The 27,857-nt window shown below is 41.7% G+C and overlaps 2 protein-coding genes across 2 annotated transcripts; one reads left to right on the top strand and one right to left on the bottom strand.

Annotated features, from left to right (window-relative positions):
- Window positions 1–5,412: 5,412 nt before the first annotated feature.
- On the top strand, window positions 5,413–22,757 carry LOC133420086 (claudin domain-containing protein 1-like). Its single transcript, XM_061709655.1, has 4 exons — window positions 5,413–6,151; window positions 14,141–14,248; window positions 14,361–14,498; window positions 17,928–22,757. The coding sequence occupies exons 1-4, from the start codon at window positions 5,860–5,862 to the stop codon at window positions 18,146–18,148; spliced, it is 759 nt and encodes a 252-aa protein (XP_061565639.1). The 5' UTR covers window positions 5,413–5,859; the 3' UTR covers window positions 18,149–22,757.
- On the bottom strand, window positions 21,747–27,460 carry LOC133420069 (N-acyl-aromatic-L-amino acid amidohydrolase (carboxylate-forming) B-like). Its single transcript, XM_061709635.1, has 8 exons — window positions 27,247–27,460; window positions 27,048–27,088; window positions 26,581–26,837; window positions 26,312–26,507; window positions 24,295–24,388; window positions 24,089–24,196; window positions 23,872–23,984; window positions 21,747–22,142 (listed from the first exon to the last, which is right to left on the bottom strand). The coding sequence occupies exons 1-8, from the start codon at window positions 27,329–27,331 to the stop codon at window positions 21,897–21,899; spliced, it is 1,140 nt and encodes a 379-aa protein (XP_061565619.1). The 5' UTR covers window positions 27,332–27,460; the 3' UTR covers window positions 21,747–21,896.
- Between the last annotated feature and the right edge of the window lie 397 nt (window positions 27,461–27,857).

Raw genomic sequence — 27,857 nt, 5'->3', positions numbered from 1 at the left:
TACAGACCACTTACTCATAAATGAAGCATTCAGGGACTTTTATACCCAGCTATACACCTCTGAATCTCAGACTGATCGAGATGAGATTGCGGACTTTTTAAATAGTCTTAGTATTCCCAGTCTTTCACCAGATCTAAGGAAGACATTAGAAGAACCGATATCCCTGATGGAAATTACTCGAGCCATTTCTTCACTGCAGTCGGGTAAATGTCCTGGCCCTGATGGCTTCCCGGCGGAATTTCTAAAGAAATTTTCTACTCTGCTTTCCCCACTGCTATCTACAGTTCTTTCAGAATCCTTCAGCCACGGTTCCCTCCCTCCTTCTTTTTCGGAGGCCTGCATCACCCTCATAGCTAAAAAAGGGAAGGATCCTACTGAATGCGCCTCCTACAGGCCCATCTCCCTATTAAACACAGATGCTAAAATCCTAGCTAAAGTCCTAGCCCATAGGCTGGAGAATGCCCTCCCCACAATTATATCTGAAGACCAAACTGGCTTCATTAAAGGTAGGCAGTCTTACTTCAACACAAGGCGACTGTTCAATATTATCTACTCTGCCTCTGAGGCTATCCCTGAATGCGTTGTCTCTCTGGATGCGGAGAAGGCATTTGATCGCGTCCAATGGGATTATCTCTTTGCTGTGCTGGACAGGTTTGGTTTTGGTCCGAACTTTGCTCTGTGGATTAAACTTCTCTATTTACACCCAACAGCCTCAATTCGTACTAACTCTCAACGGTCAAAACCATTTAATCTGCATCGTGGAACCCGTCAGGGGTGCCCCCTTAGTCCCATGCTTTTTGACATGGCTATCGAACCGCTTGCCACAGCGCTCCGATCTTGTGAGGATGTGTCCGGTATCTGGAGAGGTGGCAGGGAACATAAGGTCTCGCTTTATGCCGATGACCTCTTGCTTTTCATCTCTCACCCTCTGGCCTCATTACCCCCTGCGCTGTCACTTCTCAGTCAGTTTGGGAAACTCTCAGGCTATAAACTGAATCTCAGCAAAAGTGAGCTTTTCCCTACCAATCTCGAATCGCATGCTTTAGACCTTTCCAATTTTCCCTTTAAAATCGCAAATGACAAATTCTCCTATTTAGGCATATCTGTGACAAGGAAACACAAAGACCTGCTCCAAGAGAATCTTATCTCATTGTTAAATGAGACCAAACAAACCCTTACACAATGGTCACCCCTGTCAATGTCTCTTGTGGGTCGCATCAATTCAGTTAAAATGACCATTTTACCTACATTTTTGTACCTTTTCCAGACCTTACCACTCTTTATTCCTGGTTCTTTTTTTCAGTCCCTTGACTCAGTTATATCTACATACCTATGGCGGGGTAAACGGCCACGTTTGAACAAAACTCACCTTCAAAAAATTAAGTCTGCAGGTGGTCTGGCCCTCCCAAACTTTCGTTATTATTATTGGGCTGCTAACCTGCGCTGCCTTGCATTCTGGTCCTTCTACTGCGACGGCGCTGACCGCCCTGACTGGGTGGCGATGGAGTTACATCCAACTGATGACCTGTCAATTCCTGCCCTACTCGGCTCCTCACTTCCACTTCCTCCACTTAAATCAATCAAAAACCCAGTGGTTAAACATTCTCTTAGAATTTGGGCCCAATTTAGGAAGTTTTTTGGTTTTCACAGCTTCTCTCTTCTTAGCCCCATTGCATCAAATCACTCTTTCAAACCATCCCTTGAGGACCCCACCTTCCAGGAATGGCACAGGAGGGGTATGATTCGTTTTAGAGATATGTTCATAGACGGCACCGTGGCATCTTTTGAGCAGTTAAGTAGTAAATTCAGCCTTCCAAAATCACATTTCTTTAGGTATCTTCAGGCTAGACATTTTGTTCTCTCCCAGACACCCAGCCCTGGTGCATCGATAGGCTCGACCACAGTTGACAAAGTTCTTGCCACAGACCCATTCAAAAAGGGGCTCATTTCGTCTTTCTATGGCATGTTGCTGGATCTTAAGAGTGCCCCTACAGATAAACTCAAAGCAGCATTGGAGCAGGACTTAGGGCTTCCCTTATCAGAGGATACCTGGGAGTCCATACTCAAACTGGTTAATACAACCTCCCTGTGCGCACGTCACTGCTTAATTCAGTTTAAAGTGGTACACAGGGCTCATATTTCAAAAGCAAAGTTATCCTCCATGTACCCAGATATTAGTCCATACTGTGTAAGATGTAAAGTAGCAGAAGCCTCTCTCATCCACATGTACTGGTCCTGCCCATGTCTAAACAAGTACTGGATGGAAGTATTTCATACTCTCTCTCTGGTGCTTAAAATCAGATTAGAACCAAACCCACTGACTGCCCTGTTTGGGGTCATGGAGGGAGGAAGGAAGTTAACCACTGCACAGGGGCACACTTTGTCTTTTGCCTCCCTTTTGGCTCGTCGGGCAATTCTGTTCAGGTGGAAGGATCCCTTCCCTCCTACTCGTGCGCAATGGCTGGAAGACATCATGTCCTGCTTAAAACTGGAGAAAATTAGATACTCGCTTCAGCAATCAAATAAGTTCCAGAAAGTGTGGGGACCTTTTCTAGAAGCATTCCAGACCCTGTGAACTATACTTCATATTTCTTTTATATTCCTAGTGCAGGCTTTTGATGTTAGAGTGACCTCATATTGTGATTAGTAATCTGGCAGTGACAGGGGAGGGATTAGTTTGGTCTGTAGTTTGTTTTTGTTACTATTTTATATTTTTTCATACTGTTTAATTGTTTTTTATATTCTGTACACTGGTGTATGCTATGATTAACATGCCCATGCCTAATCAAAATGTTTGTAATTGACATGCAGCATTTCACCTTTTTTATTTTGTGAAAATTTTAATAAAAAGATCTTGAATTAAAAAAACTCTTTATTGAACGTCTCTGTGGACACTAGCCGAGCAGAAACTTCCCACAATGCAATGCAGCGGTGTTTGGTTGCTAAGTGATACGTACAGTGGGGAGAACAAGTATTTGATACACTGCCGATTTTGCAGGTTTTCCCACTTGAAAAGCATGTAGAAGTCTGTAATTTTTATCATAGGTACTCTTCAACTGTCAGTGATGGAATCTAAAAAAAAAAATCCAGAAAATCACATTGTATGATTTTTAAGTAATTAATTTGCATTTTATTGCATGACATAATTATTTGATACATCAGAAAAACAGAACTTAATATTTGGTACAGAAACCTTTGTTTGCAATTACAGAGATCAGACGTTTCCTGTAGTTCTTGACCAGGTTTGCACACACTGCAGCAGGGATTTTGGCCCACTCCTCCATACAGATCTTCTCCAGATCCTTCAGGTTTCGGGGCTGTCGCTGGGCAATACGGACTTTCAGCTCCCTCCAAAGATTTTCTATTGGGTTCAGGTCTGGAGACTGGCTAGGCCACTCCAGGACCTTGAAATGCTTCTTACGGAGCCACTCCTTAGTTGCCCTGGCTGTGTGTTTCGGGTCGTTGTCATGCTGGAAGACCCAGCCAGACTTCAGGCCAAAACAAAAAATGACAACATAAACATCAGTTGAGGGCTGCAACTCCTCTTTTTAAACTGGAATATCCTGGCTTGAGTGCTGTTGTCAGTGACATAAGTATTTGAAATGAACATGATTTTTAAATGTCTGTTGACATATCGGGGTCATTTTACGATTCGTTTTATTATTGCTCTTACATACAGCTCCTTTAAGGCACAACTTTGTAAAAGGCCTCACTGTTTTGGTGTCGCTTTGCATATTTTGTCATATTTTATGTCTTGTTTTGGTGCATCTAAAACATACATAACAGTGGCACATTTTTTTTGTTTTTGTTTTATCTCCATGGGAGTGATATCATTTAATTCCAGGACACATCAGTTACATGTGTATATATAAAAGGGCCAGTTGTACATCAAATGCCAGGCTATTTAATGGTTGTTGTTTTGTTTTTTTTTAAATATACATTAATTATTGTAGAGGTGTAGCAGACACTTGATTGACTAATTTGCTGTCAGGCCACATTATAGTTTTGCTTCTCTTCTCTCTTTAAATTTCCTTTTCTCTCTATGTGTTTTGCACTTTATGATTCAAATCCATGACTAAAATGTTGTAAGAAAAAGCTTAATTTGAAATGCTTCCATCCAGATGTCATCATGCCACAGGTATAAAAAAAAATATCAAGCTGTATTGTGGGGCATGTCGTGATAGTCGATTCCTTTTTATTAAATTGTATCAAATGTTATAAGTATATACTTAACTTTATATGTTCTCATTGGACAGAAAAAAATGAGGTGGCAGCTAGGCCAGATTTAGTCCCCATGGGACCCCCTTGAGTTTGACATGTGCTTCATGGGCATTTATGCTCTTTGGGTCTCATTATGCTTGTCTTTCTATAATGATATTTCTAGTTTCGGAGTAGGCGACCTTGTAGTCTCAATGTTCTAATACCTGCATATAATTTTGAAGAGGACAACTTGAGCATTTTGATTCTCTTAAGACCAAAAATGAATATTGCATTAAAAAACAAAACAAAAACAGAATAACACCCACTTTAAACCACGGGAATATGGAGACACCACACATATTTTCTGGGACTGTCCTGCATTACAAGGATTGGGGATAATATTAAAAAGGAAATCGACACTATTCTTGAGATAGATGTTACACTAGAACCAATGTTGTTCGTGTTGGGAGTCATACCCAAAGACATGTATAATGTAGACAAACAATATATATTGAGGATTCTTTTATTAGTAGCGAAGAAAATGATTACAGTGAACTGGAGAGAAGTAAAACCACCAACTATAGGTCAATGGACCCAAAGGCTGAAAGATGTACACGATGGAGCGAATGACAGCTAGTTTACAGCTCACAATGGAGATGGACTTGCATTTCAAGATACCTGGGGGTTTAATGGATGGGATAATGTGAGGGAGTTCTGTTGGGAGTTCCTCTTTATAAAATCCTGCTCACCCACTATTCATAGACATTTGCTCTTCTACCTGTCACTGTTACCGTTATTATTTTTAATATTACAATTATGTGGATCTTTAATTTACCTTGCTTTTGGCAGATTCATTTCTGCTCTGCTCTGTAGTCACTTACTCTGTTTGATGTGAAGTCATATGTTAGGATATGTTCTGTAAAATGTAAAAATAAAATAAAATAAAATAAATAAATAAATAACTAAATAAATGAAATAATAATAATATAATAATAAATAAAATAAATAAAATAAATAAAATAAAAATGTAAAATAAAAAGTTAAAAAAAACAACACAGGAATAATAGAAGCTCTGATGATTTGGTGTTTTTATTTGTATAACCCTGCTGTGCTGCGCTGGCTCCTAAAAGGTTACACATCTCTGCTGATCAAGGGAACCGGAAGAGGAAAACGGAGGGATTAGTGTGTTTACAACTCCCGACTCCGAGCATCCTTTCCTGAGTGCAGCCCCGTGTCTGCCTGCCGTCATAATCTCACTCAGATTCGCATTTTGCAGGCTGATGTTGCCCTCGATTTAACACATCTTACTAGATATGACCGTTTAAGTGTCTGTGCTGAAGGGGGGGAGGTGTTGCAGACTGTGTCAGGGAGATATCCGTCGCACCATCAGTGGAAGAAGTGGGACAAGGGAGCAGATGGCGCAGCGGAGCTGCAGGGCTGCAGCGCTGCAGGGCTGCTGACCGTTTGTGCATCATTGCAGATGAGTTAAAAATCAACGCTTCCCTTTTCCCGTGTATCGTTTAAAGACTTGTCGGACAGCCTGGAATAAAAGCCACCGACAGGAAGCCGTGTGTATTTACTAAACCGATACGACCGGGGAAGGAGAGGGGAGCGGGCATCCATCCATCCACTTAATCCTCTCTCCCGTCTCGCTCAACAATGGTGGACAACCGCTACGCGACGGCGCTGGTGATCGCCTGCGTGCTGAGCCTGCTGGCCACCGTGTACCTGTCGGTGGGCCTCGGCACGCAGCACTGGTACCAGTACAGCAGCCCCGCCGTGCGCGGGGAGGCCAACGTGACGGAGCTGCGCTCCCTGTACGAGGAGTTCATGGACGGGGAGTTCGACGAGAAGACCTACAGCGACACGCTGTTCCGCCTCAACGGCACCGTGAGCCTGTGGTGGAGGTGTGTGCTGGTGCCGGACAGCCCTCACTGGAACAAGGAGCCAGGTACGGGGATGCAGGACTCACCCGACCTCACCTGACCCGGGGATGCAGGACTCTCCTGACCTCTGACCCGGGGAGGCAGGACTCACCTGACCTGAGGATACAGGACTCACCTGACCTCACCTGACCTGAGGATACAGGACTCACCTGACCTCACCTGACCTGAGGATACAGGACTCACCTGACCTCACTTGACCTGAGGATACAGGACTCACCTGACCTCACCTGACCTGAGGATACAGGACTCACCTGACCTCACCTGACCTGAGGATGCAGGACTCACCTGACTAGGGTTGCCACCCGTCCCTTAAAATACGGAATTGTCCTTTATTTGAGAAAAAAATGTTGCGTCCCGTATTGAGCTAATACGGGACGCGATTTGTCCCGTATTTTCATTAATTTTTACACCATATTCTAGTTGAATTATTGAAATAAATTAACTTTTACACAATATTCTAGTTGAATTATTGAAATAAATTAACTTTTACACCATATTCTAGTTGAATTAATGAAATAAATTAACTTTTACACAATATTCTAGTTGAATTATTGAAATAAATTAACTTTTACACCATATTTTAGTTGAATTATTTAAATAAATTAACTTTTACACCATATTCTTCTATATTATACATCTGGGCTGATGTGGACATACGTAGCATAGGAAGCTATTTCAGTTGCTATATGGTTGTCTGTCTCTACAGTCATGAAAGTTCAATGCTATTAAAGCACTTTAAACTTTAAATCAAAGCATTTTGTTTTTCATATAAAATAAACACATTTTTATTCAGTTTAGAAGTTTTAGGGCTTTTTTTTTTGGCTCCTGCGCTGCTGAAATCAGGGCGTCCCTTATTTCTATTTCTGAAAGGTGGCAGCCCTACCCCTGACCTCACCTGACCTCACCTGACCTCACCTGACCCGGGGATGCAGGACTCCCCTGACTAGGGTTGCCACCCGTCCCGTGAAATACGGAATTGTCCTTTATTTGAGAAAAAAATGTTGCGTCCCGTATTGAACTAATACGAGACGTGATTTGTCCCGTATTTTCATTAATTTTTACACCATATTCTAGTTGAATTATTGAAATAAATTAACTTTTACACCATATTCTAGTTGAATTATTGAAATAAATTAACTTTTACACCATATTCTAGTTGAATTATTTAAATAAATTAACTTTTACACCATATTCTAGTTGAATTAATGAAATAAATTAACTTTTACACCATATTCTAGTTGAATTATTGAAATAAATGTACTTTTACACCATATTCTTCACCTGTATGTATATTATACATCTGGGCTGATGTGGACATACGTAGCATAGGAGGATATTTCAGTTGCTATATGGTTGTCTGTCTCTACAGTCATGAAAGTTCAAAGCTATTAAAGCACTTTAAACTTTAAATCAAAGCATTTTGTTTTTCATATAAAATAAACAAATTTTTATTCAGTTTAGAAGTTTTAGGGCTTTTTTTTTTGGCTCCTGCGCTGCTGAAATCAGGGCGTCCCTTATTTCTATTTCTGAAAGGTGGCAGCCCTACCCCTGACCTCACCTGACCTCACCTGACTTCACCCGACATCACCCGACTAGAGCTGGGTATCATCACTGACCTCCCGATACGATACGATTCCGATACACTAGGTCCCAAGACGATACGATTTCCGATACGATTTGATATCGATATTCTAGTTACAATAACGGAATAACGTGATCCTTCCATCGCTACGTCCGGCCAGAGAAGCCCCACCCTGACTGGTGAAAAGAAGCAGCCTGCTCACTCCTCAGGTTAAGGAGGAGACCTGAGCTCAGTGCAGGGCCTCCCGGGGCTGTTAGAGGGAGCAATACCCAGGACTAACTTAGGAAAAAGCACTGGGTGATAAAATGGGGGAAAAAAATTGTGATTAAAAAAAAATATATATATATTATTTTTTTTTTTTAAATCGATTTTTTTGATTTATGTATCGATAATCGTTCCTACACATGTATATCGATGAAATATCGATATATCGATATTTTTAACCCACCCCTACACCCAACATCACCCGACCTCACCTGACCTGAGGATGCAGGACTCCCCTGACCTCACCCGACCCGGGGATGCAGGACTCACCTGACCTCACCTGACCTCACCCGACACCACCTGACCTCACCCGACCCGATGCAGGACTCACCAGGACTCACCAGGACTCACCCGACATCACCTGACCTCACCCGACATCACCTGACCTCACCTGACCCGGGAATGCAGGACTCACCCAACCTCACCTGACCCGCTGCTACGTCACTCACTGTGTGAACTTCTTCCACTTGAATTTCTAGAGCAGTGTTTCCCAACCCCGGTCCTCGAAGCTACACTGTCCTGCATGTTTTAGATCAGTGGTCCTCAACCTTTTTTCAGTGATGTACCCCCTGTGAAATATTTTTTCAGCCAAGTACCCCCTAACCAGCGCAAAGCACTTTTGGTTGTAAAAAAAAAGACCTAAAACAGAGCACTGTGCCATCAGTAACTGATTTATTAAACATAAAAATATTGCTGCTACGCTTCAACCACGACTCCATCGTTGGTCCAAGTGATTGACAGGTGAAGCCAGGTGGCATTTGACAGGTTAGGTGGAACCATCCTGGTGTGGGGGAGACTCTGCGGTTTTAGGATAATAAGTTGAATAGCCTACTCCTGAAGATAGAATTCATTTTATTAATTTAGACTTATATTTTCCTCAATTATTTATGAAATAATTATTTTTAAAGGATTTTTCTTCATCATCTTCATCTTCATCTTCTCCCGCTTCATCCGTTACCGGGTCGCGGGGGCAGCAGCCTCAGCAGGGATGCCCAGACTTCCCTCACCCCAGACACCTCCTCCAGCTCTTCCGGGGGGAGTCCGAGGCGTTCCCAGGCCAGCCGAGAGACATAGTCTCTCCAGCGTGTCCTGGGTCTTCCCCGGGGTCTCCTCCCGGTGGGACATGCCTGGAACACCTCCCTAGGGAGGCGTCCAGGAGGCATCCGGTACAGATGCCCAAGCCACCTCAGCTGACTCCTCTCAATGTGGAGGAGTAGCGGCTCGACTCCGAGCTCCTCCCGGGTGACCGAACTCCTCACCCTATCTCTAAGGGAGCGTCCAGCCACCCTGCGGAGGAAACTCATCTCGGCCGCTTGTATCCGCGATCTTGTCCTTTCGGTCACTACCCAAAGTTCATGACCATAGGTGAGGGTAGGGGCGTAGATTGACCGGTAAATCGAGAGCTTCGCCTTTCGACTCAGCTCCCTCTTCACCACGACGGTCCAGTACATCGACCGCATTACTGCGGACGCTGCACCGATCCGCCTGTCAATCTCACGCTCCATTGTTCCCTCACTCGTGAACAAGATCCCGAGATACTTGAACTCCTCCACCTGAGGCAGGACTTCTCCACCCACCCGGAGAAGGCATGCCACCCTTTTCCGGTCGAGAACCATGGCCTCGGTCTTGGAGGTGCTGATTCTCATCCCTGCCGCGTCGCACTCGGCCGCAAACCGCCCCAGCACATGCTGGAGGTCCCGGTCTGATGAAGCCAACAGGACAACATCATCTGCAAAAAGCAGAGATGAAATCCTGAGGTTCCCAAACCGGATCCCCTCCGGCCCCTGGCTGCGCCTAGAAATCCTGTCCATAAAAATTATGAACAGGACCGGTGACAAAGGGCAGCCCTGCCGGAGTCCAACATGCACCGGGAACAAGTCTGACTTACTGCCGGCAATGCGAACCAGACTCCTGCTTCGATCATACAGAGACCGGACAGCCCTTAGTAGAGGGCCCCGGACTCCATACTCACTCAGCACCCCCCACAGAATGGCACGAGGGACACGGTCAAATGCCTTCTCCAGATCCACAAAACACATGTAGACTGGTTGGGCAAATTCCCATGAACCCTCGAGCACCCTGCGGAGGGTATAGAGCTGGTCCAGTGTTCCACGACCGGGACGAAAACCGCATTGTTCCTCCTGAATCCGAGGTTCGACTATCGGCCGTAATCTCCTCTCCAGTACCCTGGCGTAGACTTTCCCCGGGAGGCTGAGAAGTGTGATCCCCCTGTAGTTGGAACACACTCTCCGGTCCCCCTTTTTAAACAGAGGGACCACCACCCCGGTTTGCCACCCCAGCGGTACTGTCCCCTTCCTCCATGCAATGTCGCAGAGGCGTGTCAACCAAGACAGCCCTACGACATCCAGAGACTTGAGGTACTCAGGGCGAATCTCATCCACCCCCGGTGCCCGGCCACCGGGGGTGGATTTTTGCATGATGCTAATTTTTAAATATATGTATATTTTAAAATCTCACGTACCCCCTTGAGTGTCTTCACGTACCCCCAGGGGTACGCGAACCCCCATTTGAGAACCACTGGTCTAGATGTTTCCCTTCATCATCACACCTGATTCTAATTAATGGTCCTAATTAGCTCGTCATCAAGGTCTGCACAATTCTGTTGATGACACAGCCACTTGGATCACGGTGTGCTGAAGCAGGGTAGTCAAGTCAAGTCAAGTCAAATTTTAGCTGTTCGTTTACACAAAAACAAAGCTCAAAGTCACCAAAAACGATCATTTCTGAAAACTCCGGCCAAAGTGGAGATTTGCAAAAACTCAATCGGTGTGTCCGAAATGCCATACTAAACAGTATATACTAAAAAGTATACTTAAGTTCGGCACACCTTTGAGTAAATATCAGTAGTATGCATTAATTCGGACGTACTATTAAGAGCGCACACGTCACTTCCTGCCGTTGGGAGCAGTAGCAGCACCGCTCCGCTATTTCCCATTTATCCTGGCCCAAACAAAATTACATTATATAATATTATTATATACGAATTTTATAATATTCATATTATATAATAATATTATTATACTTAATATTATACTTATGACATATACGTATCACTTAGCAACCAAACGCTGCTGCATTGCATTGTGAGAAGTTTCTGCTTAGCTAGTGTCCATCAATCCACACTAATACATTTCTCCAGAATGAGTATGGATAGAGCATACTATTAAGTACGTTCTAATGTTTCGGACGCACTAAAAAATCTCACATACTCATTTTGCATACTCATTAGGGTGGAAGTGTGGGATTTCGGACGCAGCCTAACTAAGCAGAAACTTCCCACAATGCAATGCAGCGGTGTTTGGTTGCTAAGTGCTGCGCAGATACGTATATGCCATAAGTATAATAAGTATAATAATATTATTATATAATATTAATATTATAATATTGGTATATAATAATATTATATAATGTCATCTTGTTTCAGCCAGGATAAACGGGAAATAGCGGAGCGCTGCTGGTACTGCTGCTGTGACACGTCACTTCCTCCCAACGGCAGGAAGACCGTGTGGCTCTGAGCATAGACATACCTGTATATACGTAGACACCACATACTAAAAGTATACTCAAGTTCGGCACACTTTTGAGTAAATATCAGTAGTATGCATTAATTCGGATTTACTACTCAGAGCCATAGACATATACACGTAGACGCCCCATGGAGCTGCTGCGATACGTCAACGTCGCCGCCATATTGGATGTTCAAGACTGCGCTGTAAACTAATACAAGTAAATGGACTTATTTTCATAAAGCGCCTTTCTACAAAGAAATGTACGTTTTACGTCTCATTTATTCATTCACACACGCACTAATATACTTGGGAAACAGTTAGGCACCAAATATAATATATTTTATTTTCTCAGATGGCAAAAATAAGAACTTGATCCCACATAGGAGTAATTCATGTTATATCAGCTATAGAGAACAAGGTAGTGTCGAAAAACAATATATATCCCCCCTCACAAAAATAATAAAAATAGAGAAACATATTTTCTCATCAACAAAGCATATTTTACATTTTTATACATTACATTACATTTTATTGTCTGAAAAATGGTTCAAATGTTATTTTATTGTCTGAAAAATAGTTCAAATATGTTATTTTGTTATTTGAAATTTTTTTAATTTGTTTTGTTGATGAAAAAATATGTCTTGATTTTTGTGAGGGGGGATATATATTGTTTTTCGGCACTACCTTGTTCTCTATAGCTGATATAACATGAATTACTCCTATGTGGGATCAATAAAGTTCTTATTTTGCCATCTGAGAAAATTAAATATATTATATTTGGTTCCTAACTGTTTCCCAAGTATATTAGTGCGTGTGTGAATGAATAAATGAGACGTAAAACGTACATTTCTTTGTAGAAAGGCGCTTTATGAAAATAAGTCCATTTACTTGTATTAGTTTACAGCGCAGTCTTGCCACATCCAATATGGCGGCGACGTTGACGTATCACAGCAGCTCCATGGGGCGTCTACGTGTATATGTCTATGGCTCTGAGTAGTAAATCCGAATTAATGCATACTACTGATATTTACTCAAAAGTGTGCCGAACTTAAGTATACTTTTAGTATACTGTTTAGTATGGCATTTCGACGGCACCGACTGTGTGAACTTTTTCCACATGAATTTCTGGAGCAGTGTTTCCCAACCCTGGTCCTCGAGGCTACACTGTCCTGCATGTTTTAGATGTTTCCCTTCATCATCACACCTGATTCTAGTTAATGATCCTAATTAGCTCGTCAACAAGGTGTACACAATTCTGTTGATGACACAGCCACTTGTATCACGGTGTGCTGAAGCTGGGTAGTCAAGTCAAGTCAAATTTTATTTGTATAGCACATATACAAACGGCTGAGCCGCAACCAAAGTGCTTCACAGAAAGTGCTTAAGTCCTAAAAGCGAAGACATAAAATACATACATAACATAAAAAGGGACATTTTTCAGATGCTTTTAAAAAGATATAAGAAAAGAAAAGGGTTAAAAGACAAATCTGGGTAAGACAATATAAAAAAGACACTAATTGAAATCAAGGGAAAAAAGGTGGGTCTTTAACTGAGATTTAAAAATATAAACATCTAAAACTGGGGTAGGCAATTCCGGTCCTCGAGGGCCGGTGTCCTGCATGTTTTAGATGTTTCCCTGCTTTAACACACCTGATTCTAATTAATCATCGTCATCAGCTTGTCATCCAGGGCTGCACAATTCTGTTAATGACACAGGTACTTTTATCACGGTGTGCTGAAGCAGGGTAACATCTAAGACATGCAGGACACCGGCCCTCGAGGACCGGAATTGCCTACCCCTGATCTAAAACATCTAAAACATGCAGTTCAGTGTGCCTCGGGGACCAGGGTTGGGAAACACTCTTCTAGAGAGCTCATATTGAAACAGCTCAGCGGATCACTTGTGAAAGAATGTCCTGTTACATTTTTTATAATACAGTATTTTGCACGAAAGAAATGAAGTAAAGAAATGCTGCAAAAGAAGAATGATTTCAAAAGTAATTAAAAAAATTGAGTAAACCAACATTTGACGGTACCACCCTTTGTCTTTAAAGAAATATATTTTCCTTTACGCACAATTTTTGAAGGTGAAACACCTTGGAGAACCGACAACAGCCCAACTTCAGATCTAGGCTGCCTCAGTCCCTCTCCATGTAGTCCCACATAGATTTGAGGATTTTAGGGTTGAGGCTCTGTGACAACCATCACATCCACAATTCCTATTCTTATTTTTATGCTGAAGATAGTTCCTGATGACATTGGTTGTATACTTGGGGTCACTTTTCTTTTCTGGTATGCAATTTAAGTATTTATTTTTTATCAATTAACACTTTAATTGCATATTTTTGAAAGCATTCTTACTTTACAGCATTTCTCCACACCTGCCTAAGTCTTTTACACAGTACTGGGAGTATTATTATCTCACAAGGACTGCTCTGTCCCATCAGCTACATTCATTATCCAGATTTATTGCAAGCATTTTCTCTTTGTTTTATCTTCAGGGCGGAAAATTGTCAGATTGCCTTAGTTAACTCACTTTTTCTGACCAAACCCTAAGGCATATGGCTTATGTTAAATGTTTAATTAGGCGCTAAATGACTTGTGACTGACTTTTGCAGATGTCAAGATGAAGCTGGATTGTCGACATTTTACTCTACCTCAGCAGTTCATCCCTAAATACAAAGAACCGGGGAACCACAACAGTGGAGAGGACATGCTGCGCACCTGTATGTTTGCCGTAAAGTTGTCCATTTTTAGCATATATAAAATGCATGGCCACTCTTTTTCATCATAACATAATTTTGCTAACACGTTCGACCTTTCTGTTTGTATGTGAAGATCTGTGGAGGTGTCAGTTCCTGCTGCCGCTGGTGTCCCTGGGTCTGGTGGCATTGGGTGGGTTGACTGGGTTCTGCGCCTGTCTCTGCCGAACCCTAACCCCGACCCTGGGGATAGGTGTGCTTCACCTGCTGGCTGGTAAGACCTGTTTTACTGCATCCTTTCATGTTTCATATTTTCTCCATATTTCTGCTGTTATCAAGGACAAGAACAGCATGTCAATGTCAATGTCAATGTCAATTTTATTTATATAGCACTAGGGCTGTTCGATTTTGCCCAAAAATAAAATCACGATTTTTTTAACTCAAAATCTGATTTTCGATTACGATTATTTTGTGAATTCACAAAAGGCAAAGAAATGATTTCAAATATGCTGTTTTTTATTGAACATTTGCCCCATTGGGCTTTAAGTGCAAACTTTGCTCTTATTAAACCAAAAATGAATGAATAAAGTGCAAAACTCTGTAAAATAAGTTGAAAAAAAGTTTTAAAAAATATAATAAAATATAAAGTTTTATCTCTTGAAAAAAAAATCTGCAAATCAGCACTTGCAAACATACAGTAAGTTATATTTCCAATTAAATAAAACAAGACATTTTCTAATTAAACTAAACTGGGTCTTTGCATGCTAAATAATAATGAAACCCATGAAGGAGGTAGAGGTGTGTAATGTCAGTCATTACATTTGCTGTTCACATTTGCAAGTTTTTTGCAAGGAACACGAGCCGGTCTACCGCATCTGGCTTGAGGGATGCCCGGTGGCATGTTACAACGCCCCCTCCTACACTAAAGAGCCTCTCCCATGGGGCACTTGTCGCAGGTATTGAGAGGTATTTCCATCAATCATTAATATGGTATCAATCATTAATATGTGTGCAGACAAGGTAAAAAAAAAAAAAAAAAAGTGAAAAATCGATTTTACGAGTTTCACGTTTTAACATCGTTCTAATTACATAATCGCGATTACGATTTAAAATCGATTAATCGAACAGCCCTATATAGCACATTTAAAAACGACCGAGGTCGACCAAAGTGCTGTACAGTATACAATAAGATGAAACAATACCAAAAGAAAATACAGTACAAAATGTAGAAACAATAAAATCACTAACATGCTAGAATGATCAATAAAATAGTAATAAAAGATAGAAAGTAGAAAATAGACGGCAAAGAACAGACACATAAAGTGCACAATCACTTCTCACAAATGTAGGAAACTATTTATCGTACACCAAAAGCCAAAGAAAATAAATACGTTTTCAAAGAAGACTTAAAAACCTCTAGGGTCTGAGCAGATCTAATATTCAGTGGCAAACTATTCCACAGCTTAGGGGCAGCCACCTTTAGTTTTAAGCCTGGATTTAGGGACGTCCAAAAGCAACTGACTTGACGACCTCAGTGCTCTGGCTGGTGTGTGAGAATGGAGAAGTTCTGTAAGGTATTGGAGTGCCAAGCCATTTAGTGATTTAAAAACTAACAGCAGAATCTTAAAATCAATCCTGTAGTGAACAGGAAGCCAGTGCAGGGAGGCCAGAACCGGGGTAATGTGTAATGCATGTCCTCAAAAACAACAACAACCTTTTTGACAAGTGCTTGAACAGCCTAACTCAGTACTGTAGGTATTTTATATACTCCAGCAGGTAGTTTAATGCCAAATATGACATTTTCCACTTAGGTAAAGGTTTTAAAGTATGTTGCACTCTTGCACCCCTTCATGGTCGAAGATGCATTAAAAAAAAGCAGCTCAGTGGTTAATCTACACCCAGGGACCACCATATAAGGAAGTGTAAAGGTGCATCCTCAACCTGCATTGTAGACATGGCGCAAGTTACCAAAAAAAAGGAGAGCGAGAGGAAGTAAATCTTTGCAGAAACAGCAATAGAGGCTCTTTTTCAGTATGTATGGAGTCTATGGGTGTAACAGGGACCAGCTGGAAAGAGGTGACTAATGCAGACAGTTTATGCCAAGAGGTTTGTTCAACAAAGCATTCAAGAGGTGAAATAAAAATTGTTTGATATGAGGTTGCAAGTGAAAAAAACAAAACAAACCAAAATAAAAAGTATTTTCCCAAATCAACAACAAAAAAAAATCATTTCTGTGATCTGAGAAACCTTTCTCAGAAATCATATTAAAGAAGACAGTGACGTGCCTCAATAGGAGTTAACAGCAACCTCGGTTGGTAAGTTTATGTTATCATTAGATTGCTGCAGTATGTATTGTAGCAGCCAAGGGCCGTATCTGTTCTTACACAAATGGAGTATCCCACCAGCAGTGTTGAAGTGCAGGGTATATGCAGCTATACAGAGTACACCAAGCTATTTTTCAGTCAGTGTTGCATATACCGACTTCTCAGTCCCCTCTGATGTGCATCATTCAGTGGTGTCTGTAGGCTAAACTGCCAATCTTTCAACAAGTTGTTGATGAGGGCATGACTCACCCTACACTGCCTCTAATTGCCTATCACTCGTTGCTTGGTTAGGTATAAGCATTAGGTCTGACGAGCCAATCAGAGGCACAGTAGCGTCTGCGAAAACAAATATTGCCTTCGGTTAATTTTGATCGTTTCCTTTACATTATGAACAGGCTAGATGAAGCAAGGTATTCAACAAGAATTACCTTTCACAATTGCAAACGTTCTTACGATTCTACATCAACCAGCAGCTCTGTTAACATTATAGCGCTTTTACACTAGTACCTACTCAGCGCGACTCGACTCGCCTCCACTCGCCTTGTCCTCGTTTCTTTTTAGACACGCAGATGAGAAGTAGGCGGGATTGGAGCGAAGCTGCTGTGACGTATTTGATTGTGTGATCTAAACGGAGAAGACAACAACACTAAAGATGTAGAACCTGGAGGAGATGATAGATGTGCTGCTGGGTCTGTGACTTGTGTTCGATATCAAGTTCAAAAATGAGAGTGAGAGGAGCTTCAAACAAAACAGGGGGCGTGTCGAGTCGCGCTGAGTAGTGTAAAAGCGCCATTAGTCTAGCGCCTGTGAGCTAACCGTCCTCCACTAACTAACTTAAAAGTAAAGCTTGCTGTTATATTTTTTTTTATTTTTATTTTGTATTTGAGTAAAATTGAAATAGAAACAAGGGGTAGGACTTCTTAAGTTTTTACTTCCTCCTACTCCCTTTTGGGCATGAAGGTTTATTCCTTTTTGATTTTGTTTAATTCAATTCACTACCGTAGCAGAGGATACTGGCAGTGAAGGAGGTGCTACCTGTTTATCTACAACCAAAGATCCTGGAATAATGTCGGACCAATACGTACACCTTCTTGGGTTTATAGAACAGGATGAACTTTTTTTTTTTACATTTTTCTTGATTTAATTTCAGTGCTTCAGTTTTAGGGTGTTCCAGTCGTGAACGGTGACTCTTTTGTGACCTCTTGGGTATGAGGCAGTACCGGTGTTAGTCACAAGTTACACCTGTGCTTAAGAATGGATGAACGAAACATCCAACTTGTGCTAGACATATTTAAAAAGGAAAAAAAGGAACAAACGTAAAATTTTATGTACAAAAATGATTACCGTAAGCTAATCTCTACGTACTCTTGCCTCTGCAGGTCTCTGCACCTTAGCCACAGTGTGCTGCTACCTGGCGGGGATGGACCTGCTCCACAGGGTGTCCATGCTTCCTGACAAGGTGGACGGCTCTCTCGGCTGGTCTCTTTACCTCGCCCTCATTTCCTCCCCTCTTCACATGATGGCCGCTGCACTGCTTGTGTGGGCAGCGCGCAGCCACAGCCAAAACTACTACCGTATGACCGCCTATCGAGTGGCGTAGTCGTAGATTCAAGTCTGGATCTCAAATCCTGTTTAAAATTCAAACCCAACTCTGACACCAAGATGCATTTTCTAATGATATCAAAGGACCAATGAGTAGGCTAGTTTTTTTGTTTTTTTTTCCTTGTAATTGATTAAAGTGCTCATAATCTACAGTGAACGTCCTAAAGTGTGCTGCATTAGTATATTTGAGTCCAACTTTTCACTCTAGAGGTTGTGGAGTGAAACAAACAGTACAACGTGCCGTCTAGATCAAAATTATCGGCACCTTTTGATGTACGTTTTTTAAAATTTCTTTGGGAGCAAAACCAAGTAAACCAAATCATACAATCGCATTATTTTGTACATGCATCAATATTATTAAACAACAGCAAAAAGGTTTTCATGTAATGTTAAAGGCACCTCCTACACTAGAGGCACTGTTTGGATCAAATTAACGTTTACAAAATGAAGTGGGATTTATGCTTGTTCCGGTACGTAGCAACGATAGATGCAGCAAACATAAGGTACCAAAGTCACAGTTGGTGTTTACGTCTTGTTTCACCAACTTTTGTGTACTTGTGATACGTCTGTAAATCCATTAATACCTATATGAACCTCCTTCCAATGTATTTCTTTAATACTCTATTTGGCTAATGTGCGTTGAAAAATTTTGGAAAAAAATGTAGACAATGTGTACACTGTGCTAGTTAGCAAAATGCGATAACTAGCAGGCTTTTGAAAAACAAACTTTTACTTTGTTTTTTACATAGAATGAAATGCAACGTTGTGAAGTGTACCAATCATGTTTGTAGTAGTTCCAGGTCGTGCTACAGTGGTGGTGACATAGGGCCCCCAGCTACGGAGGACATACGTCATCAGTTTTACACGCAAGCATAAATGCATAAATCAACTATAAAATTCACCTCTGATCACTTTTCAGTGTTTGAAAGACCTGAGATAACCAATAATTCCCCATTTTAAAACATAAAAATTAGCTAAAGACAAAGTTTTCTGAAAGTGTCAGACATGCTTTTCTTGGAAACATCGTTATAACATAAATGTTAGGCTCCATGAGTGACGATCAAGAAGGACACCGTTCTTCAAAACAGTCAGAACTACTATCTGCTAAACCTTTCATGAATAAGGCACACCTTTTAGAGTTTCAATTTGCTCATAACTAACAAAATCGATAAGAAGAGAATGACTGCCCTGTCCACAGTCAAGCACAGTGGAGGTTTTACCATGATGTGGAGTTGCTTTGGAGCCACCGAAAGTATCAAAATAATGACAAAATTAGAAGATTACAAAGACATTTATGGCACTTCTCCACTAGTACCTACTCAGCGCGCTCCGACTCGGCACGCCTCGTCTTCGTTTGTTTTTAGACACCCAGGTGAGAAGTAGGCGGGTTGGAGCGAAGCTGCTGTGACGTATTTGATTGTGTGATCTAAATAGAGAAGACAACAACACTAAAGATGTATAACCTGGAGGAGATGATAGATGTGCTGCTGGATCTGTGGCTTGTGTTCGACATCAAGTTAAAAAATGAGAGTGAGAGAAGCTTCAAGCGGCAACGCTTTTTAATTTTTATTTTAAATTTTAAAAGTGTCGGCGCTGATGAGAAGTCAGCTGGAGCCGCGAGCGGCTGAGAAGTGACCGAGCGCCTGGTAGATCTGGTCGTTCCTTATCGCCCGTCTACTTCCCTTTTTTAATTCTCTCCTCAGCACCAGGTTTATGAACATCTGCACCTCAGAGTTGGATCACCAAACAGACGTTTGCGCTGCCATTGCCTGTCGAATAAAATGAATAGCCGCGAGTCGCTCTCGCGCTGACTCCCCGCTTCCTGATTCAAACATCTTGACGGCCCCCCGACCAATCGGTGGCCTGTAGTGTGATGACGTCAGATACAGCCAGACTCGGCAGAATAGATACAGAAAAAGTATCTACTCGGCACGCCTCCACCCGTCTCGGCCCGTAGTGGAGAAGCGCAAGACGGGGGCGTGGCGAGTAGAGGCGCGCAGAGTAGGTACTAGTGGAAAAGTGCCATTAGAACAAATTGTTTCAACGAGTAACGGAAAACTTTGAACAGGACATGAAACATGCCTTAATGGTACAGAAGAAACACGAAAATAAAAACAACCAGACATTAGTGGCTGGTGCTAATGGGTATGTTTTTGTGCTTGTATTTCTTATTTCACTATATAAAAGCCTTTTTGTTGTCATTTCTGATTTGGAAATTTTACTAAAATATGATCACGCAAAATTACTGCCCATCAGAGCCCAAACTGTATTAAACAACAACTGAGCTAAGCATGCTCAAATATATAAGCATGCGTACTAAGTTCGGTTGACCTCATTTTAATTTTTATTTATGTATGTTGTTGACCCGTTTTGCAACACAACATACACAACTACCGGTAAAGCTACAACTCTTAAATTAAAAAAATAAAAATCTTAAAAAACAGAGATTGAAAACTCATAAAATTACAATCTTGGAAGAAAAAGAAGTAGTCAGTGAAGTTGCACATTGATGGATGTCTATCGATATGCATCAGTCAACGGTGATGATATTAAATGAAGGTTATGGTGTGGAAGTCATCAGTCGTTTAAAATATTTCACCTGCAGGACATTTTTCAGTGTGCTGATCACACCCTTAGTTTCGAGTCAGTGTAATCTCTTTTGTTGGACGCACCCAATGTTTAAAAAAAAACAAACAAAAGTAAAAGTCGACAGCATTCATAGCTGTAGATGTTTGACACACCTCGAATACAAAAAAAAAACCACAGTCACATTTTTCTTTTTTAACCAGTACCGTTTTGTAATCTGTGCTTCATCCGCTTTGACACAGCTGTCAATCAGGAGTCTGCTGAAAGACCACTATTGCATTTATATTTGTCATTACAAAAGAAAACCTCATTTGTTTTTTTTTTGTTTAATTTATTTATTATTGAAGTTGTAATGTTAGATTGTGGTTTTGTTTCTGATTTCTTTACCCAGTGTGATGTTTATTTTCCTTGCCAGCATATGCAGGGTCAATCTTTGATATAAACAAGCTGAAAACTGGGCCCCATGCGGGATTCTCTGGGATCCAGTCCTGGGTTGGCTCCCCGTATTTCAGCTTATTTGTACTAAATGCGCCCTGCAGTTCTTCCATATTTATTTATTTTGTAGATTTATGTTATTTTTTTGACATAGTTGTGGGTAAAAACCTGATTTTGTTACTCCCTTTTGTGAATTTGGTTTCCTGTTTGGTGTTTGATGTGATTTTGATTTAAAAAAAAAATGGATACAACAATTTAAAGGAACTTAAGGGAGATAGTTTTACCCTTCCTCGGCATTATGAATGTACTTTATCAGCCATATTATGATAAGCTCCAGTTTTTATTTGCACTTGGTTTTTTTAACATATCCTGACTATTCCTATAGTAATCTGTAGTAAAACTCTATTTTTTGTATGTCAGTGGATTAGCACTGCTTTGAATCGTTTCATCTTATCCATGGATGTCTGTAAATGAAGTTTTATGTGTGTTTTGATATATCTCATGCTGAATCAGACCTATTTCCTAAATTCAACCCTCAAACAAACTTTCATAAACGAATGCATTTTAATGTGTGAATCTGCAGTAAAAGTGGCTGTGAGCTGAAATGGTTTACTTTTGTGCACAAATATTGCACGTGAGTGTGTGCATCACCGTATACATGCTGTCACTACAATAAAAGCTTTCTTAAAAATTTATTTCACATCAGTCTCATGTTGGGGACGTCTTCATTCCTCTTCCTCGGATGCAAAGCCCTTCTCGCTCTCTTGTCTCTCCTCGTCCGTCTGCACCCGGATAGCAGGGATCACCACACGCCTCTTTCTGGCCAGCGAGAGCGCGATGCCTTTCTCATAGTAGGCACACTCGTTGATGAAGAAAGGATAAAGGGGCTCGCTGCCTTTATACCTCAGCGTTTCGCCTGCGAACGTCTGGAACAGGGGGTCTTGAGGATGGAGCAGGCAGAAGTCTCGGTCCTGTGGAGTTAAGATGTCAGTTAGGTTGATGATAGTAATGAGCCACAAGTGTGAGATTTTGAAACTACAGGGACATCTCTCCTTTTTGCAATATAGGTTTTGGAGCAGTGGAGAAAACTAAAAGTATGTCACTGAATGGGCTGAGGTATAAAATGATAAGCAGAATGTTTCACAGCAAATTGGCAAAACACCCTTTAACCGCCGGCAATCACATGTTGCCAGGCTTTCCTCCTTTATGATCGGCTACATCGATCTAAGACCTTGAAATGAAACTCAACAGAGTCTAGATTCCTGCCCCAAAATGCCTCTTAACCTCCATGAAAACTACATCTCTCCACTTCTGTGTAAGGCAAATTTCAATGAGCTCAGCTGCTGAACAGCATCTTCTTTGTATGTCCTCTTTTTCTTTCCTGTGCGTCTCAGGGGTTTTACATTCAGTAATACAACCAAACGGTGTTTCAGGGGTTAGAAGTAGCTTCTACAAACGAATGGCCAGTCATGTTCCATGTGAACAAAGATTTATCTGGGTTTTAAATCTTAAGGTTGTGTTCTGTATTTATGGTTCCCTGCATTCTCGCTCGTTTGGAGTGCAAGACTCTGAAAGTGTGGATCAAACATACCTGGTGCAGATTCAAATGACATCACTGATCTTTCTGCTGTGCTTAAAATGTTGCTTAGTTTCATAATAAAACTTTTGCTTTTCCACCTAATGTGTTTGGGAGTTTATTTTATGTTGTGGTCCAATGAGCCAGGCCATGCAAAGCTGTAAATGATCTTGCTCCTTTTTTTCCATTTTACTTGGAGAAATCTTAAAACTTTAATTTATTTACCCCTACAATCATTTATATGGTAACACCTCCTCATCTTTGCTTCTAAAAAGAGTGAGAGAAAAACCTCTGACATGCTCTTTTTTTAAACTGGATCACATCTTCTCACAATTTGTTAGATATTTTTCTTTTCTTTTTTTTTTTTAATAAGATTTTGTGGCTGTAGTGGCTGCACGAGGAAAAAGAAAGGACCGTGCGGACCGCGGCCTCAGTACATGGGGCCTTCGCTCCACCAGGTGAGCTAAAATGTGGCCAACGCATATAAGCCCACTACTTTATTAAAAATAAGGATTTTGAAGATCTGCAGATTCTCTGTTACACAATATTAAACGCAGGTATTGCTTAACAAATGGCCATCTTTAGCCTGTCTAAAACAGACAAGAAACCCAAAACGATACATCTATTGTTTCTAACCCTTTTGCTCTAAAAACTATTAGCGAGAGAGTCAAAATGTCATGTCTTTGTGCTATTTGAAGATTCAGGTTAACAAGACAATTCAGCTAACCAAGTAAACTATCAGTTGTTCATAACGGCAGATTACATTTGTGTTGTGAATAATATACACTTATACCATGAAGAAATTGGGTCTGACTTAAATATAAAAACGATTTAGGAGCTGCCGGTGAGTAGGCACACATTCAGCGTGATTCATCAAATGACCTTTTTTGACAAGGGTAATTATTTTTCTTCAGACTAAAGGAGTTTACTCAGTATCCGGTTGTGTTTTTACATAATGAAATCTGCCCAGTCCTTAATTGCTAGATTATTTAGGTTTGCTTAAGGTTATTGTTTTAGTTTAGCCATGCTTATCGTATGTTAATCCTAACCGGCGTACTGTTAAGAAGGTTTGACTGTAAATAAGACTTTAAATCCTAAAAGTATAAAAAGTTGTCAGGCTCTACCTGGAGATGAGAATGAATGGCTGCCGTGATGTTATGAGTCTCGCTGTCTCGCGGATAGTCGATGTTCTTAACCATGGTGAACACGTCCACAGATCCTCCTTCAAATACAGCACCTGAGTGTAAAAGCGGAGCGAGTTTTTAATGGTTTCAAGCTAATATGAGCTTTTTCGTTTCAAAATAAAAGCAAAAGCACAACGCCCAAATTATTACAACGTACCTGAGTTAAAGAAGCGGACCCAATCCAGCATGTGCTGCACGCTGGATTTCACTGCCGTGAAGATGTTTGACCTCACCACGCCGTGGGGCTGGGGGCCGATCTCAATGGCTGCAGGAGGTCAATTGTAGTAGACGATGTTTATAACACACATAAACCAGCATTCAAATGCTTTTGATGAACTAAAATTACAGGGGGAAAAAACTCACCAAAACCATGTTTTCCTACCGAGTCAAGGGAATACGATTCTTTACACGAGACATCAAAATGGATGAATCTCAGCGGCGCATCAGGCATCTGCCTCTGAAAAAGGAAGAAAACAACTCACAGATATTTATCTAAACCTAAATGATTCATTGTATTAGTGGATTTTCTTTGTATTCTGAACCATATCTTACTGTATTTTCAGTTATTTAAATTACAGCTTAACGTCATCATCACCAAGCAAATTAAAAGCTGATGTTCTCAGTTCACTGCAGTATGTAGACATAAAACATCATTTTTTGTCAAGAATCTGCCCACACGCACACGCACGCACGCACGCACGCACGCACGCACGCACGCACGCACGCACGCACGCACGCACGCACGCACGCACGGCTCAATTTTTTTCCCCCAAATGTGAATAAATGAATGCAACCCTCTCATGTGAACCAAAGAAAGCTTTAAAATAAATGATTTGCCGTTCATTTTATGAAGATATTCTGCGCAAATTTGCTGGCACCCCTAAAACATGATCATAAATCATTGAATTATATTGAAATGTTACGCTAATTTTACAACGTTAAGCATCATCACAGGTGGCTGCCGTAGACAATATTATAAAGACAAATAAAGGTCCATGTGGCTGTAAAAAAAACATTTCTGGATGTCACTGCAATAGAAAAATGAAACCCCAGGTAGACCAGAAAGATAGTGAGGATGGTAGAGCTAAAGAAAACAACCAAAGACATTCAAATTGGACTTCAAAATCAAGTTTCGCTGCTGTATGACTGCACCTTCTGCTGCCTTTTAAATATCAATGAGCTCCAAGAAAGAAGACGTAGGAAGATGTTATTATTAGGATAAAAACAAAGTTAAAGAAAAGTTTCTGGGAGAAATCACTTTGAAATGATGAGGTAAAACTGGAGCCTTTTGATGCGTCAAAGACTGCAACAGCTACTGTGGGACATGGAGGGGACTCGGTTCTCAGGTTGCATTGCTGCATTGCTGCTTTTTGCACAGGGAGTTTTGAGTCTGTGCCGAGCACGATAACGTTGCATCAAAGTATGATGGAGTGAAACATACTAGCCAGTGCGAGGAAGCTCAGCATTTTTTTTGTTTTGTTTTCCTTTCATGGGAGGGTCTGTATTGATGTTACAGTGCTGCTATCAGGCACCATTACTATGGAACCAACTTCCAATCTGGCTTAAGGAGGCTGACACCACCTCCATCTTTAAAACCAAACTTAAAACATTTCTGTTTGGTAAAGCCTATAGTTAGTGTTTAGTAAACCTCTAGCTGGTGTTGGTAAATCTCTAGGTAGTGTAAACTCTAGTGTGTTAGAGTCGCTCCTGTAGTTTCTTGTGCTGGCCCCCCCTTCTCTTCTCTTTTTTCTCTTTTGTCCATGTTGCAGCATCCTCTGCCGGTGGCGAAGAGCATCTCTGAATGCACAACACCGGATCCTGCAGTGTGGGAGTGAGAGGGGCAGGGTAACGGCCCCTTTTGGGCGGGGGAGAAGGTTCGTCCATCAAGACTCCTCTCCCTGGCTCTGCCCCTTCTCAACCTTTCCCCGACCCTGCACCCCAACCTGGGACTTGCTGATTGGGCCGGAGCTTCGGGAGCTGTGTGCTGGCCTGCGGTCCCCACCCCTGGTCATCCCGTTGCTGCTTCCACATGCCTGCTGTGCTGCTGACGTCCCTGACCCACCAGTCTTGCCTTCGGCAGGAGGGTCACCCCTTATGAGCCAGGTCCTGCTCAAGGTTTCTTCCCTCCTAAAGGGGAGTTTTTCCTTGCCACTGTTTGGCTTAAGGTTTTTCTCCCACTAGGGGAGAGTTTTACCTGCCATTGTTTATGTAATAACTGCTCAAGGGTTTATGTTCTGGGTATGGGTCTCTGGAAAGCGTCTAGAGACAACTTTTATTGTATTAGACGCTATATAAATAAAATTTAAATTGAAATTGAATTGAAAACAGTGGATTCTTGAGATGGCAGATGTTTAAGTTGGAAAGAGACACGTTCACCTACCTGCAGGTATTTAAATATGTGAAGACTGATCCAGTCACAGTCAGAGTATGCGATGAAGCACAGGCCCATGTTGGCAGTCGTGTTATGGAGGTCACAAACGAGGTCCACTGCCTCCCGACTGCCTTTGGGACCCAGCATGACATTCAGTTCTTTGGATCGGATAATCTCGTAGGGGGCCGTGTCCGACATGGGACCGCTGGGAGAAAGAAAACCGATCGTTATCAGCCCCGTCACCTACGGGAAACATCATCTCCCTCCCACTGCCTTACTTAAGGGTGGAATGGGTGAAGCAGCGGTTCAGGTCGGTGTCTATGTATCTGCGGCACTGCTGTACGGCCCTGGGGTTGGACAGCACCATCATCACCGAGGCGGGCTCTCCACGCTCCTCATCTCTCTCGTTCTCCCTCTTCTCCACCTTCAGCAGCTCTCTTACCAAGTACACACCAGACAGCTCGTTGCCATGGGTACCACCACACACAGCGACCCGGGACAACCTCGGCAAATGCAGTGGTTCATTTACCTCCATCTGACAGAGCAAAGTGCAGGAAATTTAAGTTTTCCTCAGAGAAACTACAGTTTCATGCACAGGTTTCTCCGGTTTTCAAGTCAAGCAGCACAATACGATTCTCCTCATTTGTTCCACTTTAAGGGAAGTATCAATTACACCAGTGTCAATGTCTGAATAAATTGTCGACAACACAGTAACACAAGGCAGATAGAGATTGTGAAATCTTACCTCGCTTCTCTGGCTCGAGGGGAAGGGTAAAGTGGCAGTTCCTATAAACCCAAGTACAGAATTGCACTTAAAATCAGCCTGTGTTTAAAGTCTCTTAGGGAGAGCTCAAGATAAATCAGTGAGAAAAGTCCAGAAATTATTGAACCAACTGACAAGAAGTCATGCTGTGCATCTTTGCCAGTTTTACACTGGGTATTACCTTTCTGTCCCCTCTCTCCCTGCCGTTTACCCTCTTCCACTCTCTCCCAGGCTTTCATGCAGTTTCCCTGATTCAGCATTCCCATGCATCCCTATGTGCAGGCTCTAGCTGCCTGTTATGCACTCTGACCATCTCTCAATCACCTCTCCCAGCGCGCTGCACTACACCACATCGCAGGCAGGGTGTGTCCTGAGTGGGATATAGCGCATCAGTCCCTTCCTTTGGTCACAACATGCGGTGAGGTTAGCCGAACCCTAAGCCCCTCCCCACCTTTCCCCTACTCCCTGCTTCTCTCTGCACCATGTATAGGATGGTAGGTTCCAGTCTGCCTTTCAGAAAACCGGCTGAAAATACAATCTACTGGCATGACACAGCGAGATCTGTGATGTACACAGTGGAAGAAACACCTCCTCTGGCAGGGACTTACTGTGAAACGGCCCTGAATTTAAAAGCAACACTTATTCAAGCATACTCTTTAAACACAACAAGGTTGAGAACTACTGGTGATTTTTTTTTTTTATGAAACAGAATGGCAGCAACATCTTTTTTTAATGTCAAATAAAATACACACGATTTATGTTATTTAAGAAGACCAACTAAAAAAAAAAAAA

Source organism: Cololabis saira, chromosome 20 (genome assembly GCF_033807715.1).
Source record: "Cololabis saira isolate AMF1-May2022 chromosome 20, fColSai1.1, whole genome shotgun sequence".
Lineage (NCBI taxonomy): Eukaryota > Metazoa > Chordata > Actinopteri > Beloniformes > Belonidae > Cololabis > Cololabis saira.
The sequence above is the reverse complement of the archived record's forward strand: the minus strand, read 5'-3'. Positions and strand labels throughout refer to the sequence as shown.

What these genes read in the sequence shown, in the direction of transcription:
- LOC133420069 (XM_061709635.1), bottom strand. Translation starts at nt 27,331, where the DNA reads ATGGGAATGCTGAATCAGGGAAACTGCATGAAAGCCTGGGAGAGAGTG. An exon ending in GGTAGGAAAACATGGTTTTG is followed by an intron (nt 24,197 to 24,294) that starts GTGAGTTTTTTC and finishes GACCTCCTGCAG; the next exon opens with CCATTGAGATCGGCCCCCAG. An exon ending in GGTCCGCTTCTTTAACTCAG is followed by an intron (nt 23,985 to 24,088) that starts GTACGTTGTAAT and finishes TTTTACACTCAG; the next exon opens with GTGCTGTATTTGAAGGAGGA.
- LOC133420086 (XM_061709655.1), top strand. Translation starts at nt 5,860, where the DNA reads ATGGTGGACAACCGCTACGCGACGGCGCTGGTGATCGCCTGCGTGCTG. An exon ending in AGAGGACATGCTGCGCACCT is followed by an intron (nt 14,249 to 14,360) that starts GTATGTTTGCCG and finishes TTGTATGTGAAG; the next exon opens with ATCTGTGGAGGTGTCAGTTC. An exon ending in TGTGCTTCACCTGCTGGCTG is followed by an intron (nt 14,499 to 17,927) that starts GTAAGACCTGTT and finishes TTGCCTCTGCAG; the next exon opens with GTCTCTGCACCTTAGCCACA.